A 23,509-nucleotide genomic window follows, 5' to 3' on the forward strand; every position below is an offset into this window, starting at 1 on the left:
ATATTGACACCACATTATATCAAACTATCCTTCGAGCTGTCCTCTACAATTCAATTTAAAACAATACAAAAGTCCAACTTGACGCAATAAAAGAGAATTGGTTGCACAGTGTATTGTATAGAAGTTACTCCTAATGATGCAGTCTTGAATATTTCACTATATATTTTACAGAATTTAAGGGATTGAAACTTTATCTTTGTAAATATTCCAGGATATTAGTAGCACCTTTAGGTCTAGCTCTAAGATTGATATTATATTAAAGCATAATTCATTTATTAGGGTTTATAAAAAAAAGTCTGATATTAACACCTATAAAAAAAAAAAAAAAAAAAGTGGGATGTTAACTAAATTTTGGTACAGTCGTATATAGCCTATGAACTCGAACAATATTATTAAACAAATGGTACTTTAGAAAAATTGAACCACGAAGGAGCTGTGAACATGGAAAGTCTAAATTAGTAATTAATAATTATTAATATCTTAAATATAATTATAATTAAATATAATTTTTAACGAGTTATTTACATAATTTATATTAATTTTAATAATTCTTTTTATTAATTTATTTTAAATCTACGAAAATAAATTTCGATCCACTGGACGGATTTACACCCCTAGGACTCGATGCCTACTTTTTCAGATTTTTCTGTACTTCACAAGGAGGAAGCATCCCAGCAGCCCATCGTGAAGACCAAAAATAAAAGAAAAAAAGATTTTATTTGTCAAATCTCAATATAATAATTAGCATTTTGGCTTCTTGCTCAGAAGAAGATGTAGACTTGGGTGATAAGGAAGGGTAATTTAATCGAAGAAATGAAATTTTTAATTATGAGTTGGGAAGATGTTACGTTTTTGTTTTTGTTTTTATAAAAAAAAAAAAACAATATAGATATTTCCTTACTCGTTTGAATTGGTAGGGATGGAGAAAACAAACAGCCATAGTTGCTTGTTCCCTGTGGTCCACAGCACACCCCACAGATCGTCACATTTATTGGGCTTATTATATTGACAAGACTAATGTCAGACATGAATGAATGTTGTGGGCCGTGTGCAAGACATAACAAGGCTATATAAAAACCTCTTCATACACGTGCAAGACAGTAATTTCCATGTTTTGTCTATCTCTAATTTTTTTTGTTTTAAAACTTTCAATACCATGGAGATGTTTTATTTATTTATTTATATGGTCGATAACTGATAGGTAAGTTAATTGAATTAAAGAGTGTTACTCTTTAAATTAACCAAAACCTATTTAAATAAAAGGATAGTATTCATGCATTAATTGAAATAAACAGTTGGATCATTACATGCATGTTGATAAATAATAATAATAATAATAAAGTCAAATGAACATGAGTTTGACTTTTAAGCAAGTCTAGGTTTCGTTTATGAAACTTTTGAAGCTGAAATCTATGGTTATGGGTAATGGATATTAACTCAGTACTCGCATTATATAACCAATAGCGGAACCAATAATTTGTAGTAAGGAGTTGAGTAAAACTAGAATTATAATAAAATATTTTTTATTTTATTTTCGAGTCAAAATAATTTATAAGATTAAAATAATTTTGTAGAGATAATCAAGATAATTTTTTAAAGAGGGGATCAACACAATATGAAATTAATATAATCTTATTAATTTCATAGTCCACCGCTGTATATAACCATAACCGCCGCATAAGGGTAGGGGCTACGAACGGGTATGAAATCTAGATACCAGTTAAGATGAATCCGATTTTTTAACTCCCTAACTAGATTAGGGAAAAAATTTATCCAAATACACAACCTTAATTGATAATTGATCATTATAAGTGGACTGTGTCATTTTCTAAATATTCTGGTTTTGGTCGGTTTGGGGGGTAGGGGTTAGGAAGATCTCTTCTAGACATTAATTCTAACGAGTTCATGCTCAACGGTTGCATGTTAGATCTTTAATGGTGATGTTAGGGACAACCTACTAGCTCTTGTATCAACCACTACATTTGAATGTGATTGGTCTCTTGAAATGTTAAGTTGGTTTCATATTACCTCAACTTAGCTGTTTACAATTCCTTGAGGTGATGCATAGCTATATTTATGGCATATGCAATATTTTGGAAATATTACAAACATTGGGACTAATATGATGTTCCAGGTTAGTGTTTTCCTTCACTAAAAACTGAGTTTGGATAGATAGATCATTTTTTGGTATGTAAAATGATACATATATAACTTTGTTTCACAACTTTTTACACAATCATGTTTTAAATAAGAGATATTTTTATAATAAAAAAAAAACTTATAAAAATAACATCATTTTGTAGAAATACTCTCAATTTAAAACACAATTGTAAAAAAAAATTGTACATATATCATTACTACCGTATGGTATAATGACCTAACTTCAGGTATTTATTTATAGAATAATGCTAGATACAAATTCCAGATAAGTCTCGTGCAAGTTTTTTTTCATAAAAAAATAGGTTTTACCAGTTAAAAATATTTCTTTTTATAACTTTTTACTATGAGATCTATTTTTTTACAAAAACTTATATTAGACTTATTTATATAAGACTTATACACGCTATTTCTTTCTTCTTCTTTTTTTTCCATACCCAAGAATGAGTTTGAATAAGATCAAAACCAAAACTTTTGTACAATAATTTTCTTCTATCATATACTACTCACACTTTGACTTTTATCCGAACCACGACCTGACTCCTCGCACTTCCATTTTTTATTCGACCCTATATTCTAATATTTTAGAATAAAATGCAACAGTCTTAAATGTATCTAGAGCTCTGATCTATATGTTAGAGCATTGATATTGATTTAGACATTACCAAAGTCAAAATTTGATTAAAACTAGAATTTTTGGCTAAACTCAAAGCTATACAAGATTTGTGTCCAAATTGGACTCTCCATAAAACTAAAATAATAATATAATATTATAATTTTAAGAATACTTTTTTTTAATAATTTTTTTTTTCATATTTTGCAAATACACTCCAATGTTAACTAATATCCATATTTTGTAACATTTATTTTAACAATGCTAAATATTAATTAACATAAATGAAAGGGGTTGAGACCAACAACAATGCACAACCTCGACATTGAGCTGCTTGTGTTCTAACTGGCTCAAAGAGGAAATATTCTTTTCACTTCTTCTTACAAATATTCAACACACAAGTTTGGACAGTAAATTTTATCCCAACTGCATTGTTCATTTTTAAATACTGAAAGGGATTGAGATCGATAGAACAACATAGACTCAATCCCATAGAAAGGGACAAGACACAAGACTAAAATCAAACCCAAAAACACAAACAATCAAACACCAAAACAATCTTCAAGAGAAACCCTCCTCAATAGAAGATTCCCAGCCTACAAACAAATTCCAAAACCAACTCAAGCACATGTTTTCCAGCCTACACACTTATGCACAAGCACATAGAAACAATATACACATGCACAATAAACAATATGCACAAGCACGTAGAAACAATATTTTCAACCTACACAAGTATGCACAAGCACATATTTTCTGCCTACACACGTATCCAAACCACACACCAACAACCCCATAATCTAAATACAAAACAATATCTGAAAGAAATCCAAACTGTCCAGCCATGAGCCCACAAACCAAATACAAAACAAGTTTGAAAATTAAATCAAAACCATACACCAACAGCCCCACAATCCAAATACAAAACAATATATGAAATTAAATCCAAACTGTCCAGTAATGTTCCCACAATCCAAATACAAAAAAAAGTTTAGAAATTAAATAAAAAAACATACACCAACAGCCCCACAAACCAAATACAAAACAAGGTTTGAAATTAAATCCAAACTATATCAGTATATAATCCATTTCCAGCAGTCAAAGTTTGAAACATTTACCAAAAATCAATGTTAAAACAAAAATAGATCTCATAGTTGCTGCCCACCCACATGTGTCTCCATAACATGTGGCTTAGCAGCCACTAAAATCACTAATATTGCAAATCTGCCCAAAAGTTACAAACCTCCATGAGATGTGGATGGAGATGTAGATGTACCTCCAAAGTTATTCTTCGATGCCTCATAAATTTCCCTCTAAATATGAATGAAGTAGTCTTGCTGCATAGCACTCATGCCAACAAGATCGAAACTCATAATCTTCGCCTCAAACTTTTTCTTCTCAAGTTCATGTTGTTTAGTGAAATTGCCTTATGCCTTTATCACTGCCGCTCTTCTCTCTACCATGCACATGTGTCTATCCTCTTGCATTCGACCTAAGGCCACCTTCATATCATCATTAGCATATTCCCAGGGTTTCCACTTCCACTCCCTTTCTTTTTCAATTTTTTTGCTTGGAGGTCTCCCAATCAGAACCTCCACGTTCTCCTCCATAGAGTCACCAACAACTAGGCTTGACTGCTCAATGTCTGGACGTTTATCATGTGGCATTCTCCTCGTATTCATTGTCATCATGTGTTGTTGTCATTTCGGATGGTGCCTCAAAAGACACAAACAGTGCTCTATTGTGAAGTTCGCATTCTCCATCTCTTTGTACATAAGTCTTACCTTCTCAATCTATAAATGCGAAAAAATAATGTTTGTTTATAAAGCAATCCTATAGAATTGCATAATTTAAGGAAAAAAATAAATACCTAATCTTGCTCTGTGGTACCACTTGGGTGCAATGATTTTACATGTACTAAAGATGCACAAAATTTATTTGTGCATTTTTTAATTAAGGACCAACGATTCATCAATGACCCTATAGAACGTTCAATATTATTTTGTTTTTTATACTCATGATAAAACTCAGAAATTCTTTTCCACATTTGAGTGGATTTTTTATCAGTACCTTGTATGGCATCAATGCTAATGTTGAAACCAAACGGAGACAAGAAAGTTGTTCTCCTCTACAATGAAAGATGCACCTCTTTGAACTTTTTTAGTGGTTGGCCTCTTTTTACCGTCAAGAGGGTTGCTTGGACCACAACATTAGAATTTTGCGCCAACATTGGGGTGCTATTTGTACCTTGTCCACCACTTTGTAAAAGAGTGATGAAAAAGGGGATCATAGTCGAATGGTGTGTCCATCATGCACAAAAATGTCCATATTGAGCATAGAGTAAAGAAGATTGGTTTTTAAAAATAGACCATATTGTATTAATTCTCACATGCTTTTGCAAATAAAAATAGTAAATTAATAACATAAAATCAGTAACGTTATCCCAACACAGGCCAATTGTCATGCCAAAGCACTAAACTAGCAAAACCCATAGCAAGATCGTATGGCACAGTTTAAGAAAAGATCATATGACATAATTTAAGAAAAACATCAATCAGTAACACTTTAACAAAAAAACTGCACAACATTAGTAATAAATAACTGCACAAATCTATAAGCTTACCATCAGTAACAAAACCTTGCACAAAAACCTGGAATAATATATGTGCTTTGTAAAAATCAAGTAGTCCTATATTGAGTTTTATTTAAGAGTTCTTTGTCATCCTATTTTGTTTTTAAGAGACAAAATTAAGTGGTGTCATTCTACTATTTTGTTTTTGTAACTGCAAATTTTAGTGATAAAAATAAAGCAAAAATTCTTTTGTCCTGGATGCAATCCCCATACTCAGAAATGAAAGCAAAGTTCTCTTGGCAAATTTGGCAATCTAATCCACTAACTTCATCTACAATTGGCAATTCTTAATTTTTGGTCCAAAAATTTCTTAACGTAAACAAACAGCAAGAAATAAAGAACTTTGTGTATGAACAGAACCAAGCCTACACAGAAGGTTTACATACTAAAAATAGATTAGACCACGTACACAAAAGATTTACATCACAAGCACAAGCACATATCAACCTACACAGAAGGTTTACATCACAAAAACAAGACAAAATTTTTCCCATGAAATTTTACATACCAAGCATAGATCAGACCACGAATGGGTCCTGATGTCGATTCTCGCTCACCTTCGATTGTCCTTGCCAAATGGGTCTTGAGCTACGCTGATAGGGGAGAAATCGATGGGTCCTTGCCGAATGGGTCTTGTCCTCAAGAGCAAGAAAATTGAAAGAAAAAAAAAAAAAAAAAGAAGGAAAAATGAGGAGAATGAGAGAAAGGGAGTGGTAGTTTGGTGTAGAGGGAAGAGAAAAATAGAGAGAAAAAATGAAAAGAGGATTTGGCGAAGCGAGAAAGGGAGAGGAAGGTTTGGTTGAGTAGAATGTGAGGGAATGAAAACAGACAGACAAATTGTTTTTCATAAAATAATCATTTGCCCTGTGAACAGTGACACGCCAAAGATGACTTTCTCTTTCCATTTACTATAGCTCAAAACTTCAAGTTCTTCAATTTAACTAGCCCATTGCCTGTAATTTTAAGGAAACATTGGGCAAATTTTGCATTGGCCTCGCATTTAGCTAGGCGAATGCAGTGCTCTTAGAACATTGGCGTCTAAAATTTAGCTAAAATGTTAGATTTTGGTCATAATATGGACTTGTAGTTAGATTATTCCACATTGGACTAGTTATCTTAAACTCCAAATAATAATAAAATATTATATATTTTAATAATATATAATTTTTTTTAATATTTTACAAATACACTTCATATATTAATTAATAACTTTATTAGATAATAAAATATTTTTTTTTCAACTATTTTTTCCCTCAACCTAATTATTCAATAAATATATTTTGCCAACCATTCACCCAACAATCACATATACAAACATACCAACATTTCTTCTACCCAACATTTACATTTAGAATTGTGGTTGAAGCCAACAAACATGCCAACAACTTATTATAACAACCAATTACCATCTATAATTCTTGAATGAACTAATTTGTAGCTAACCCTTCTTCTTTTATCAATTTTTTTAATTGTAACTAGTAGTTGATGATCAAACCCTATAAATAGACCCATCCTCTAACTACCCTCATAAAAAACCAAACTTCTTTCCTCCAATTCTTCTAATGTTCTTCCCTCAATTTGTTATGAATCCCTCTTCAAAATTTTATGATGAGTATTCAAATCATGAGTTGGATATGATGCAAGCAATTGCAATGATATCCGAGATAACATCTTCTACACCTCGTCGTACTCCTCAACATCGTAGGTTCATCAGACGTAATTCATTAGAAGGTCATCAACGCCTTTGGAATCATTACTTTGTTGAAACACCAATATATCCACCATATCTTTTTAGGAGGAGGTTTCAAATGAGTCGTGATCTTTTTTTATACATACATGATACAGTAGTCTCACACGATGATTATTTTGTGCAAAAGAGAGATGCCAGTGGGAAGCTTGAATTGTCTTCCCTTCAGAAGATAACTGCGGCAATTAGGGTACTAGCATATGGGGTCACCGCAGATCTAATAGACGAGTACATAAGAATCGGAGAAAGTACAGCACGACAAAGCATGAAAAAATTTGTTAAGACAATTGTCTCAATTTTTGGGGATGAGTATTTGGGATCTCCAAACAGCAGTGATATAGTGAGGTTACTAGATGCCAGACAAAGACGTGGATTCCCAGGTATGTTGGATAGCATTGATTGTATGCATTGGAAATGGAAGAATTGTCCTACTGCATTGAAATGTATCTATTATGGTCATGTGAATGAAGCTACTATTATTTTGGAAGCTGTTGCATCTTATGATCCTTGGATATGGCATGTTTTTTTTTTTTTTTTGCTTGGGTCGCATAACGATATCAACCTACTTGATTGATCTTCTGTTTTTGCTGTGTTGACTGAAGGTCGTGCTCCTCTATGTAATTACACAATCAATGGTCATGAATATACAACGAGATATTATCTTGCAGATAATATATATCCTTCGTGGGCAACATTAATGAAAACAATTTTATCTCCTCAAGGAAATAAGAAAAAACACTTTGCTGCTTGCCAAGAGTCTATAAGGAAAGTTGTGGAGCGTGCATTTGGAGTACTCCAAGGTAGATTTGCAATTGTGCGTGGACCTGCGAGGTTTTTTTTATCCTAAAGTACTAAAAGACATTATGTACGTTTGCATTATCTTACATAATATGATCATCGAAGAAGAGTGGCATCTATATTTCGGGACTGAGCAATTCATTTATGAACAAACGGAAGAGACTTGAAATTAGCCAATTTCGTGCGATAATATACCTGAATTCATAGAGTTCATTGCACAACATCATCGAATTAGAGATAGAGGCACTCATAGTCAACTCCAAGCCGACCTTATCAATCATTTTTGGAATATTCATGGCCGTACGTAATTTCTTTCTAGATCATGGAATATCCAGGTTGATGTAGATTTTTATTTATAGTTCATATCAAAAGTTATTCTAAGTGATTTTCTTTTGCAGGTGTATACGAATTTTGTCATGTTGTAATTCCATAGTTTTACATGCTCATCATAGCACTAATATCGAGAAATAGCAATTACAAATAGCACTAACATCCATAGTTGTAAATCACAAATATTCTTCAGTTTTTACAATCCTGAAGTTCCTGCTATCTATTTTCAAAAAAGTCCAGTAATTACCCCAAAACAAATCACAAATGAGCCAAAATAGTCCACAAATGATACCAAAACAGTCAACAAATTATCTTAAAATAGATCACAAATAGCCAAAATAGTCTACAAATTATCCCAAAACAGTCCACAAATTATCAAAACAATCCACAAATTACCCCAAAACAATTCACATACGCTAAAACAGTCGACAAATTATCCAAAATAGATCACAAATACCCAAAACAGCCCACAAATTATCCCAAAATAGTCTACAAATGAGCCAAAAAAGTCTACAAATTATCCCAAAATATTTCACAAATTGCCAAAATAGTCCATTAATTACCCCAAAACAGTTCACTAATTGCCAAAATAGTCCACAAACGAACAATCCACAAATTATCCTAAAACAGTCCACAAATTATCCCAAAACAGTTCACAAATTGCCAAAATAGTCAACTTTTTACCACAAAAATAATTCACAAATTGCCAATACACTCCACTAATTACTCCATATCAGATCACTAGTAGCCAAAACAGTTCACTAATTACCCCATAATATATTACTAACAATCCATTAATTTAGTTGCTGCCCAGTCATATGTGGGCAGCCACTAAAATTTCAAAAAAGTTATTCATTAACAACATTAGACGTTAGACACCTTCATAAGGTGTCGAATGAGATATAGATGTACCTCTTGAATGGGATCTTCATTCTTAAAAAATTTTGAGTTGAATATGGTCGAAATATTGCTGCTGCATGGCATTCATGCCACTTAGATCTAGCATCATCATCTTTGCCTCAAACATCCTTTTATTTAGGTCAAATGTTGCTGATTTTTCTATTTCTGCCTTCAACACAGAATTTCTACGCTCTTGCATGGATGTCGCTATATTTTCAGTTATTTTAGCTAAAGCAATCTTGATCTCACCATTGTTGCCTTCCATCGACTTCTGCTTTCTCTCCTTTTCTTTCTCAACTTTTTTGCTTGGAAGTCTCTCAGCAAGAACATCCACGTTCTCATCGGCTATGTCAACAACAACTTCACCAAACACTTTTTCTGGTGACCTTCTCTTTTTACCAACAGTGGAGATATGTTGCTGCCATTTTGGTTAGTGTCTAAGAAGACACCAACAGTACTGCATTGTGAAATTAGGCCATACCATCTCTTTGTACAACATCTTTACATTCTCAATCTACAAAGGTAAAGAAATATTTGTTAGTTCATAAGTAAGGCCATCACAAATTGCATGAATGGTGGAAGATGGTACATACCTTGTCTTGCTCCGTGATGATACATACATTGTCTTGCTCCGTTGCACTACTCGGGTGCAATGACTCTACTTGTGCTAGAAATGGACAAAATTTATTTGTCCATTTTTGAATCGTAGACCACCGATTTACCAAAGAATCCTCAGAACGGTTGGCAATGTTTGATTTTTTATATTCATGATAAAATGTGGTAATTCTTTCCCACATTTGACTGGACTTTTGATCAGTACCTTTTATTGCATTTATGCTAATGTTGAACCAAACTGAGACGATAATGTTATTCTCTTCAACAATGAAAGATGCACCTTTTTGAACTTTTTTTTTTAAAGATGCCTTTGTTCACCGTCCTTAGGGGTTGCTTGGACAACAACATTACCATGTTGCGTTGGGGCGTTGGGGCGTTATTACAATATCCTCCGCCACTTTGCAATAGAGTTGTGAAGAATAAGTCATCATCAAAATGTGTGTCCATCCTTAAAAAATATTAAATTTTCAAGGAGTCAGAGAAGTTGGTCAATATTCAAGTCCAATTTCAATTTCTCAGCATCATATTGTTGTATTACATAATATTTGAGCATCATATTGCAGTATCTTAGCATTATATTGCAGTATCTCAGCATCATATTGCATAAACAAAAGAAATTGAATAATGAAAACCAAAGGAATAAGAAGCACAAGAATTATTTTGTAATCTGAAAATTTGAAAAAGGCAAACATCCATTCAGGCAAAGTGCAACATTAAAGTGAAAATTTGATGTCAGTAAACATTCATCTGAAAAAATAAGCACAAATACTAAACATGGATAAAGGCACTAAATGATTAAAAAAGGAAAAAGGAAAAAGAAAAAAGAAATACATGACAAGTGTATTCCAATTTGTCAAGCAGGACGGATTATGAGGGGTATTTTTTTTTATAAGTAGGATTATGAGGGATAATGACAAGTGTATTCCAATATGAGGAATGTGTCATCTCTAACTAGATGCCCATTTTAATTCATATCTATGATGCTCTTGTTGTTATATGAGCATTAAGGAATGGCACCCTTCCTAAATACTAATGTCTTAAGTCTTGGATCCATAGAAGGTTGGGTTCGTTTACTATTTTTCATCCCAGTTTCACTATATGAACCCCTATTAACATCACACATTGTCTTGAGTTTGAGTCCCCCTATATCTTTCAGGAGGCAGCCGTATTAGTAGTTTGGTGGTAGGGGTTCCATGGACCGATCAGTCAAGTGCTGATCTCTTGCTATGACAATAAGCCAATTGAGGCCAGTAGTATTTTTTATAACCAATGTTTATTTCGACTTATCACAATAGAATTAGAGAGGCGAAAATTAGATATCCAAGTATCTTTCATTTCCTAGCAATCTCCAACAAACTGAAACAACAACAAATTCAAAGAAACAAATTCTAAAGTGTGCGCCAATTGAGTTATTAAGTTTTTGGTTAGGAGGGGCCTAATTTGTAGTGCTACCGGTCATTTATGGACATGAACACTACCCAAGGTACTTCATCAGCAAATATTACCCTCGGACTTGTAGATATGCCAAAATCAACAAACAATAGACAGACAATATGCCAAAATAGAGATGGTAGAGAATCAATACCCAATATGAAATGCAATACACCATACCATTTTAGAGAATCAAACGCAATACTAAAATTGTCCAATCACAATATGCCAAAACAGAGAATCAATGACAGATGAAATCACAAATTTCATATCATGGAACCCAATAAAATACCAAGCAAATCTATGGCAAATATTATACACCATAAATCCACCATACCATTTCATCCTCAAAAGAACAAAAAAAAAAATAACAAAGCATTTATCCAAATCGCACAACCAGATTTCTAGTGGTAGATGTTGTATAGGGTAGAGCCAAGTCGATTCGTGGATGAATTTGTAGTGCCTTCTGGACGATTCGTGGAGCCAAGCCGATTCGATAATTATTTGTCCTGGGTACCAAATTTGCAGGTTATTTAATCACTCGATAAAGGTAAAGTGAGAATCAGGGAAGAGGGAGAGAAGAGCGAGGAAGATAGACTTACATTGAAGACCACGAAGACGACGACAACAACCGCTAGAGAATGCGACCGCTTGAGAGAAGGGGACGCTGCGGGCTGGGGAATAATGGGGCTGAAGGAAAATGTCTTGCAGCTTGAAGAAGAAAGGTGCAAAGACAGAATACACAAAGAAGAGCGAGGAAGAGAAAATAACTGTTGAAGACCACGAAGACGACGACTTTTGGTTGGAGAATGCGACCACCATAGACAAGGGGACGCTGCGGGTTGGGGAAGAATGAGGTTGAAGGAAAATGTCTTGCGGGTTGAAGAAGAAAGGGGCGAAGACAGAGTTTCGGGAGAAAGAAAAAAAAATAGATGAAATGAGGATTTTGGGATGAAGAAGAAAAGAATCGAGAGAAATAAAGAGTGAGAGGTAGAGAAATGATAAAAGATTAATTTGGTGTGTATACAGTCCATCTCCATACTTGGCAAGTTGTTAACATTTACTGTAGTAGATATGTTAAATTTATGATGTTTAGTTAGGCCAATGCTAAAGTTTTTTTTCACCTTTCCTTTTAATTTGAACTAGCATTGGCAAATGGCTATTACTGTCTAAGAAAAAAAACGATATTTGCCTCCAAGAAAGGTTAAATATAGTTTTGAAATATATAAGTGTTGTATAATTTTTTTTTAAAAATAAATAAACACGATATTCCATGATTATAAAAAAAAAATTATAATAATAAACTTCACACTTTTTAAAAAAAAAATTACAAAATAGTTACACATTTCACGTAACCTTACTCTTTAATTTGTCAGCTTAGAAAAGTCTAATCTCATTGTATCTGTTTATTTTTATTCTATTGCGTGTACTTCATGAAAGAGGATAGCTTGATAATGGCATCCAACGTGGAAATCCAATTTCCACAAATGAATTTTCTGCTTTGGCATATTCCAGTGGCGAAGAGGAGATTCGTGGCCAACTGTCTCGACTGGAGCTGCATCATATGCAGCAGCATAGAAGCAACGAGAAAAAGATAATGGCCAATGTAAAGAAATTTCATATAAAAAAAAATTTATAGAACATGTTTTCCCTTTTATTTAGGTTGAAAAGTATGACAATTGTAGCTGTCCTTTAAATACAATTATGAATTAGACAACATTCAACTAAATGATATAATAATGGTCCCTAGTCTCTTTCTAGGCCAGTTTTTTTGTTTCCGCATAAACCTGTATGTTTGGTTGGTTTATGTAGGATTTGGTCAGCTACCAATGCGACCAATTGCAGCAGCTTCTAAATATCAATTGCTGCTCTTGTTTTTCTCTTGGATTTTTTTAAGAGTAATATTAGATATAAATTTTAAATAGATAAATCTCATATAAATTTTTTATAAAATAATAGGTTCTACTAATAAATAATAATATTTTTTATATTTTTTTAAGATAGAGTCTAATTTTTTATAAGAGTTTATATATGAATTATCTATTTGGGACTTATACAAATTATTTATCTGTTTTCAATATAAAGGCTCTCATTATCTTCAAGTTAAATCTTAATTAAAAGGTTCGAAACGCATTATATTAGATTTTTATTTAAGAACTCCCTTTAATTTTATTTTTATATATTCAGAATTGCAGTATAATTTAATAAATTTCTATAAAATAGTAAGTAAATACAGGCTTTCATTCTCCTTTAAATTGAATAATAACGATCATGCCACAAATTGTATGTAAATGGGGACAATGTCCTTCCTACCTTTATGGCCACCATAGGAAACCCACATCAAAGAACAAACTGTACGTATCCATGCATTAAAAGAAAAAGCAGCAGAGGTATAAAGGACAAAAAAGGAAAGGTGAAAAGTGGGGAAAGGACGAGAGGAACAAAGTGTGCAAAGAAGAGTGGCCCAAGCTGTACCACATGTCACCTTGTGGTGAGTCCATGCCATGCCGTACAGGATGGTGCGTAGACATGTCAAATCATGATTGGATAAGTGGAGAAGAGATGTGTGTCTATACTGTTTCATGAACTCTCTCTTGGAGCACTCTGCTTTTGTACTCAAAATTAAAAAATAAAAAATTATTTAAAAAATTGTTTTAAAGAAATTATAAAATATAATTAACTACAGTAATCCATTATATGTATTTTATTTTAAAATAAGATAAAAAAAATAGTGCTCTTAGCACAGTTTCCGATAGGAACTATTCCTCATCAGATCCAAAAGGAAAGAGCATATGTTGGATATTCTGATACATCCAAAAGGGCGATAGAGTCCACCATTGTTTAAGATGGAACTGTAGGCATCTTATCTTACCCCCATTCTCGAATTAGAACTTCTGATTCCGTGTGGCCTAGGCAAGCTCAGTGAAATCCGATTGAATTTGCATCTCACAAGCAATCCCCCAAGAAAGAAAGAAAGAAAGAGGGAGGGCAGTAGGCAGTAGGTGGGAGGTTGCTTTCACGGGACTATTATTACTATTATTATTGTTCTTTTCAAACAATGGGCAAATTTTGCTTTTATTGTTCTTGTTTTGGATAGGAACAGAACAAGTCTCAAGTCTTTCACTCGGACCCAAAAAAAAAACTTGTAGCCGACCCTACAAACACTAAGCATCATAGATTACCGTTGCACCCACCACAATGATGTGCAAAACAAGGGTTAAGGAGTTTGTGTTCAAAAAAATAGTAAAAATGTCGGGGTTTTGTTTGAAAGAGGTATTAGTCACAATGCAGTAGTAAGTGTATAAGCGTCATATAATCACATTAAAAAATAATAAATTAAATTTTTATATAAATTTTATATTTTTTTATTTTTTTTTAAATAATTATTTGATATTTATATATTCTAAATATCTTCACTCTAACTATCATTTTTTTATATAATAAAATCAATTCTTGAGACACCACGACCACTTCACCTTCTCTCACTCTGCCATCGCAGCCCCAAAATAAAAATCACAGCACAATAAAGTGAACACATTAATTAATAAACACCGACAAAATTCAAATTAAGAAAGGAAAGCCTTATCCTCGTCCTCCTCTGTTCTCTCGATCAAGAAACGAGTCACTGTAACCTCACTAAAATTGTGTTTAAATTTTGAAGTGAGTTGAGTTAAGATGATAAAATATTATTAAAATATTATTTTTTAATATTATTATTATTTTAAAATATAAAAAAATTAAATTATTTATTATATTTTATATTAAAATTTAAAAAAATTATAATGATAAATTAAGATGAATTGAGAAGAATCGAAGAATCAATCGAATTATGCTATGCACAGATCTGACATTTTTGGAAAATCGATGAACAAACTATCAACTAAAAAAAATGGATAATCTCATTGGATTCCAGTCTCAGGTGTATGCACTTGTTTTTGTAAACATTTACTTCTTTTTTTTTTTTTTTATAAGTTTGTATTTAATTACAACCACCATAGATTTGCTGCATCTTACATGATCAAAAAGAGTGGAGAAAACCCAAAAAAAAAAAAAAAAAAAGATTGTAGCATTAATTATCCTAATTGTTATTATATATTATTTATATGATTTTTTTATAAGGGTAATACAGAATTTTTTTTAGGGTTTATCCTTGAGAAGAGAGGCTAATCCGGTGACCATCTTTGCTCCTCTCTCAAAGCTCTTCGGTTTAACCGCCGGTGGCTGCCACGGGGTTACCGCCACTTCTTTCTCACCCTCGTCCGAGCTGGAGTTTCTCGACGGGTGTGATGATAACGAGGCGCCCGGGCTAGACTCGGGCGGCGCTGCTTCCTCACCGAAGATCAGTTTCAGCTCATCCCCATCGCTGTCGGTGTTGACGGAAGATTCCTCGTTCTCGGTCCCGGAAACGGTGTCTCCGAGGGTGGAGGATGATCGGAAGTGAGTGGTTCTGGTATAGGTAGAGAGCCACTTGGCCCGCATGTACTCCCCCTTTCTCCATGGCGGAAAAGGCATCCCCTTCTTCTTCAGGCTCTGCCTCGCTGCCTCCGACACAATCGACGCGATCTGACCCAGCCGATCCGATTTCCCTACAAAAATGTATGGCAGGGATTGTAGGATCGCCTTGTATGCACCCGTTGATCGAGCTATTTCAAACTCCGATCGGAAATCGATATCGATCAACAATCTCTCCCCCTCCACTATTACATCTATGTATTCGTATTCCCCTGAACCAAAACCATAGATTTTTCTCAATTTTGCTTCATGATTAAAATGAATTAAGGTAAAACTATTTAGAAAGAGAGAGAGAGAGAGTACCGGCTGGGTAAGAAGATGATTTGTCCCATTTGGATTTGCAAATTGAGGAGTCGTAGCCGAGAGATGAGAGAGAGTCAGTGACGATGACTTTCAGATCATCTTTTCGTTTGTGAATTTTGCCGTTCTTCTCGACGATCTTCGACGTGTCTGCTAAGAGGTTTCTCTCCGCAATGCTAGAGCAAGGAATTAGAGTCTGTTGCAACAAAACATGATTAATTTGAGCTCTTACGAGGTATTTTTCTAATAATTCTTTAACCAGAACTATGCTTATGCTCCGTTTGGTTGCTGAGAAAGTAGAGGAAGTTAAAATTTAGGATTTTTGGGACACAGAACTTGAAGCTACATTTTACCTTGAGTATATCAAAGAAATCACCGCCGAACGAAGATCCGGAAGTGATTGACTCGCCGCCGAGACAAGCGAACACGTCAAGCTCGTCGTCGGAACTGTCATTGATGTTGCCGTTGAAGCAATTGCAGCGATTCCGGCCGAACTTCGCCGCCGTTGATGATTGCTTCTCGGTGCTCTCCTGCTCAATGAAGTTCTGCACCATCCTCGCCAAGCAAACCGAGCTCGGCTCGAACTCTGCCCCTCCTCCATCTTTGTTGTTGTACTGTGCTTCACCACCAGCTTGCTTCTCCCCAGACGAAATCTTCAGAACGCTAGGGAATTGCCGGTCGAAAAGCCTCCTGAACCGCGATTTTAACACTGGTTTGGCCGTATCGGTTCGAACAATCGGTTCCCTCCATGCTGCTTGAGAATCAACATCAATAGGTTGGATCTTCATTGGAAAAGGCATATGGTGAAGTTGAAATAATCTCTAGAGAGGTTACGCTCTATGGCTGTGTGTATTTCAGTACCGCCTAATAATGCTGGACTGAAAACACCGCTCTGAAGTTCTGGTTCTTTTCAGAGCTCAATAAACTCGGATTCACTTTGAAATTCACAGCCTAACAGTAACAAAATTTGAAACAAAGAAACGGCACCTTAATCCAAAGTTGCCTCCCTCACTTCCAAATATTCACACCAATACATGAACGAGAAAAATCCGAAAACTCCGATGCCACCACTCACACCAAAAATTCATACGCATTCTACATCCACCGTCATCTTTACAAAAGTCTGTCTCAATAGACAGGGCAAAAATTTTCCGCCGGTAATAATTTATTCTCCGATCACCGGGTGAATCCGCTCCGAAAACTAAGCTAAAGAAAGAACAAAAGAATAATCTACGAAAGAAATCGGTGTACCTTCTTCTGGAGTTATCGTTGCGAAGAAGAATGGAATACCTTTTCGCACTAAGACAAAGAAGGTAGGTTGCTTTCGTGGAAAACGTGACTGCGATGATCGGAGATATGGACAGTGGGTATTTTTAGGGATGAGACCTTCACCGGAATATTCATTTTCCGGTGCGTAGATCGTCGATGGCGCAGGTGAGAGAAATGGCGAAAAATGGTTTAGTGTGCTTCTGGTCTGGGGAGACAATGGTGGTGGATTGGATTGGGGGATGGGTTTTATATAGGGAAGGGTAGAGTGGTCAGGGAGTGGTGACTCGGATCAACTGACCCCATGGAGTCCTACATGGCGCGATTTATCCCCAATTCAGAGCTTCGCTTTGCTTACGTGGTGGCAGGGGTCGCATACAGTCGTTAGTTTGTAGATGGTATACGGTGGGTAACACGTGTGAGTACTGGCGATCGTGTGTGGTCTCGATTGGGTCGTGGACTCGTGATTCATACTAAAATACAAAAATGTCCCTCCACTAGTTTGGATTTTTGTGGGCATATGCCCCCTCGTAATCCGGAGATATCGGCATCGAGGGCCGAGGGGATCGTGGCAAACGTGCAAATTTTGAGATTTCGGAACACAAGGTTAAAAGAGAAGATAATACCACCTCAGCAATACAAAGCCAAATATAATTTTGGGTTTTTTTTTTTTTTTTTCCTTCTGTCTGATGGAAACAAACTCACTTTATTAATGAATTGAAATTACAATTGTAGCTTATCAATACATGAAAAAAATTTAGACTATAAGCTAAACTACACATCAATTCTGGGACTTCCCCACCTATAAATTTATTTACTGCAGACATTGTCTTAACTTCTCAACAAACTCTCTCCTAATAGCATCTACTGCGCAAGCAGCGCCTACGCGCGAGCACTGGCTATACGATCACCAATCGTAACATCGCCCACCACTCTCGAATAGCTCTTGCCCCAGATTGCGTTCGATCCATAAAGGCTTAACATCTCACTCAGGTCAACAAAAAAATTGAAAAACAAACACCAGCAAAACACTGAAACAGAGAAATAAAAAAATAAAAATAGATGAACAGTGCACGATGCATCGGCAGTGGCACGTGTAGGGCACTAGTCACTCGGGGAGGAAAATCGACGGTCAATCTTGGAAGTCCCAGAGTCAGGGAGTCCAGAGAAACCGAGTGTGGCGTCAGCAGAAATCTCCTCGATGGCGCGTGATGGCCACGCCTCGACGGATCCAAAAACTTCATCCTGCATGTGGGTTACGCTCCACTCTGATGGATGCCAAATTTGGATGTCTTGAAGATCGGTGGCTGGGCGTCATTTTGGTGGGACACGTGTAGTGCTTGAGTTTTATATTTATTTCGTTTTTTTTTTCAAAATAAGTATATAGTGCTTGTGTAATTTATTAATTTTTTTTATTTATACAGTTATGAAGTGCACAAATACAGCATAATTATTTTAAAAATATAATAGAATCTCTTATTAAAATATTAATTTTTTTCATATAAATCATGTATTTATTTAATTTTTTTTAAAACAATTGCATAGACTACAATTATTTAAAAAAAAAAGATAACAGTAGTGGGAAAGTTGAGTAACGTTCAGAAAATGGGAGATACTAATATGTGTTCACTCGGACGTTCTTGAGTTGGGGGAGCCTCGTGCGCCTAACGTTACGTGACACGTGTTGTATTTGTAGAGAATCATTTAGCTGGATTAAATAGTATTTGAGTAATGTTACTATGACTCTTATTTTATTTCTTGATGTGATTTCACAATATGGTACCATATGATTTATTAATAAAAATTTAAAACACAAACATAAAAAGATAAATTTTTCTCTTTTACATATTTTTGAAAGTCATTTTATTTTAAATATATATTAACTTATTTAATAAGCTATGTAGTACAATAGTGCCATGTCAAGAGATAAAATAAGTAATATAAATTAAGGAGTATAATAACTCTATCATTTCTCTTAGTTACAATAACTCAAAACATATATATCTTTAATTATAGCTTTATTATTGTCTCACAGAGACACACTCTCTCTCTCTCTCTTCAAGCATTTTGATTAAAGAAATAATTAGAAAAATGATATTTTAATAATATAGATGAAAGAATGACCGATCCAATATCGAGTATATTTGATAGGGCTTTGCTATCCAATTGCCGACACTGCATATCACATATGTTTTAATTTTTTTTATTATTGTTAAATTAATTGAATTTATTTACTTATCATCTTTACACCACATATTTGTTAAGAAAAAAAAATAAAAAGATCAAAAATAAAAATAGGTGTATAGTGTATGAATCATTAGTATAATTTTTCTATTTTATTACCTAGGTAAAGTAATAAAAGTGCGTTATTTTAATTAAATTTGACTGTAACTTTATTCAATCCGATACCAACCAAGACCCTTACGAGGTAGGTGAGTACATGAAATAAAAGATGTTTTTTCTGAAGATTTAAAAGTCAATTTAAATCAAATTAAAGAACTTGGAATACATATTTATCCCAACCGACCCACTTCAACAAAACTAAGGGAGTGGTTTCATATCAAAGTGTCTTTTCCTATATTTATATTTAATGAGAAATGATTTGGCCAAAAACAGAAAAATCTACAAAATGACATGTCTTGATGCGGTATGTTAAATTATAAAATTACGTTAATTGATTATATAATATATATATATATGTATTTATGTAATTACTGCCCGGATAAATGCTGTCATGAATCATGTAGACCAACAAATTATTGGTCTTAGGCGTGACACAGAAAGCATATGAAACTCCGAATACAAACAACAAGTTTGTGCCACACGAACATTAAAAGAAACAGAATTGTCTGTTTTTTATGGTGTGATGTTTTTTAAAAAAATTGCATTACGACACTGTCGTATTTATTATATATCACCCAAGTGTTGCTTTCTCTTGCTAGCACCGTGTATACGACAAAAAACAATTATGGCCCATTGTAGCCTGTGTTTGATTAACACATCCAAGACTTTTTCCTTTAGCATATAAACCAAAAAGGCGTTTCGATTTCGAGAGAAAATTATGCTCTTTTGGAACCATCATTGTGATGTCTTTTATTTATTTATTATTCCTCTAAATACTGAGCCATTTTTTTTAAGCAATTCATCCTTTTAATTGGGCATGGATTTGACTAATGGAAATTTGGAATACATACATACATACATACATGGCTTTGCTTAGCTGTTTACTTTTATACCTATTTCTGTCTCCATCTTTGCTTTTCTTTCATTTTTAATTCGAAGGAGAAGAGAACTAAAAACCCAGAAATGTTTATGTTGATCTACCTATTTCCACAATTTAGATTTAAATAACGTAATCGAATAATTATCAGTCTGCAAAATAACCCACAAGTTTAAATGACAAAATTCGTATAGTGATCTATTCAATTAGGTCAGTTGGAAACGGTCAAATGCATTTTTTTAAAGAGCAATGCTAGATACAGTCTCCATTTGGGGACTGCAATACAAGCCTAGGTAATTTTATCTTTAATTTTTTTAAAATTTACAATACTATCCCTCCTGAAATGATTTTTTTTCATTTAATAAAAGGTCTGCACATGCAGTCCCCAAGTGGGGACTGCAAATAGAATTTCTCTTTTTTAAAAAGACTTTTGACCAATTAGCTTGATGACAACCTTTTTAAATTGAATTAGTCTACGTATTGTCTCTAAATAGAAACTATCCATGTAAATCTATACAGATATGTTTAAAAAAAATTAAAATTACAATAATATATTTTTTAAAATGATGTTTTTTTCCTTTTTTATCCTCACTCATCAATGAAACTCTTTTACTTAAGACTGCAAATAGAATTTCTCTTTTAAATTTAAGTCACCAATCAGATTTTCTTTATCACACATTTCTGCGTTACGGCCAATACAAAAGTAATACTATAAACTGACCTGATTTTATGTGATCAATCAGATTTATTTTACAATAAAAATAATCTTTACAATATGACGAATCATACCAAATCATATCAGTTTGTAAGGTTATTTTTTTTAACATGTTTATAAAATTACTTTTATGTAATTATTTATAGGTAGAATATTTCTCTTCTACAATTGATATTTGAGTATAGGCACTGAGTTGGCGAATTTATATTTTTTAGTCTAATTTTAGAGTTTAAGATAAAAGAAGAATAAATAAATAAAATGAGTCACATAATATTTCTTGAATAGTATTAGATGTACCTATCTCTCATCCATTACAAATCCTAAATTTTAAACAAAAATTCCAAAAAAGAAATACTGAAGGATGATTACGTAAAGAAAAATTATGGCTTTGTATTCGTAATTCATCTTAACTCATTTTACTTTAATTCATTTCATTTCATCATTATAATTTTTTTAAATTTCTACATAAAATATAATAAACAATTTAATTTTTTTAAATTTTAAAATAATTTTTCTAAATTTTTACATAAAATATAATAAATAATTTAATTTTTATTTTACTATTTCATATATTCATTATTTATACACATCACGTATCATATTTTTTATTTATTTTTTCATTTTATTAAATATGTAATATATAAATAATAAGTAGAAAAATTTGATAAATTTTAAAAAAATGAAACCAAAAAAAAAATTTAAAAATATTATAATATATAATGTATTGAGACGATGAGTAACAGATCTCGTACGTAAAACCTCTCACACATTATTAATTCTTTGGTTAATAACTTAATACTGCAATAATGAAGTGTTGATACTTTAAGAGGCACCATGACCAGTCAAAAGCTAGAAGTGACCGTTAGTTCCAGCCAGGTTCGAAATAAATAAATAAAAAAAAAGGACAGAAAATGGGTCTGCTTTTTCTAAGGTAAAAAGAGTCAATCAAAGAGTTTTTACAGTGAGAGGACTGAGGAGGAGGAGTAGGATGTGGACGAGGACTCGTCATTGGTACGCTTGTCTTATCAATGTCCTTGGGGATTTATAATGAGGACACCAAAGTTATAATTTTGTGTCCAACTTTGGGGTACATGTACCTAAAACATGTCATCCTATTAAAAATAAAAATAAATATAGATAAAAATTATTATTAAAAATATTTATTTTATATATATAATATGATATTATTTAAACTGCACATCTTTTAAGTGAGTATTAAAAATAATTAATTAGAAACAATCACATAATGAGTATAAAATATACACTGTTATAATAACTTCTCTTTATCATTATTCTAAAAGCAGCTAGCGGTGAATAAACCAAGTTTAATGCACTTTTTTGAGTGATATACGCATATGTATATATAGTAGCCATTTTTGTCTTGGTATTTGGGTCCTTGTATGTAATTTTAACATGTTTGTTAAAAAGAAAGCAACATGTCACTGCTCTAAAAAGTAAATGGGATTGTAACACTGGCTATCCATGGTACTCAACATTATATATGATCAGTGATAATCTACCCGTCCCCATTGAGCATGTTGCTTTTTGCCATCATTGAGCATGTAGCCTGTATTCTCGCCCAAGTAACTGATAATCAAAGTTTGAAAAATGCTTTATAAATGATTTGATTTTTATAAATTATTTTTATTATAAAATAGATCAAATGTATTATATAAAATTTATAAATTTATTTTTATAAAATTTCGTCAATCTCAAACTCAAAATCTTTAATACCCTTCTTTTGTCTGTATTAATATGCATCAATTACTTTAAAAAATCAAGAATCCTAGTTTTCAAATAGGAAACTGCTACACCCTCAGAAGATTTTCGGTAGAAATCTTCTACCGAAAGGCAAATGGTTTTTTTTTGTTTTTTGTTTTCAATCATTTTTTTAAACACTTTAAATATTTTTAAAAAATATAAAAAAATCATATATTCATTTAAAAACATTCCTTAATCACTAAATAAAAATAAAATAATAAAAAATAAATAAAATACAATTTCGGTAGAAATTTTCGGTAAAACATTTCTGTAGAAATAGTATTTTCCTTTCAGATATGAGCATCTACTTTTCACAAACACCGAGGCCTTAGTGCCAAGATAATTAATATATATTAAAATTTTCCATCTATAAAAATTTAGGAGGTATCCTTTTCTACTTTTGTGCTTCGGACGATGAAAAGCCAAAGCTGCACAACAATGATGTTCCAACAGGTTAGTAATTTGTCACTTATCTGTTGGGTTTATTATATTATTAGCTTTGGGAGACTCGG

At 33.1% G+C, this 23,509-nt stretch overlaps 1 protein-coding gene across 1 annotated transcript; it reads right to left on the reverse strand.

Moving 5' to 3' along the window:
- Window positions 1–15,155: 15,155 nt before the first annotated feature.
- LOC109004932 lies at window positions 15,156–17,537 on the reverse strand. Its single transcript, XM_035683610.1, has 3 exons — window positions 16,389–17,537; window positions 16,039–16,231; window positions 15,156–15,947 (listed from the first exon to the last, which is right to left on the reverse strand). Exons 1-3 carry the CDS (start codon window positions 16,833–16,835, stop codon window positions 15,361–15,363), a joined length of 1,227 nt encoding a protein of 408 aa, XP_035539503.1. The 5' UTR covers window positions 16,836–17,537; the 3' UTR covers window positions 15,156–15,360.
- Window positions 17,538–23,509: the final 5,972 nt, after the last annotated feature.

The sequence above is a fragment of the Juglans regia genome, chromosome 12, assembly GCF_001411555.2.
Source record: "Juglans regia cultivar Chandler chromosome 12, Walnut 2.0, whole genome shotgun sequence".
In the NCBI taxonomy this organism is placed as follows: Eukaryota; Viridiplantae; Streptophyta; class Magnoliopsida; order Fagales; family Juglandaceae; genus Juglans; species Juglans regia.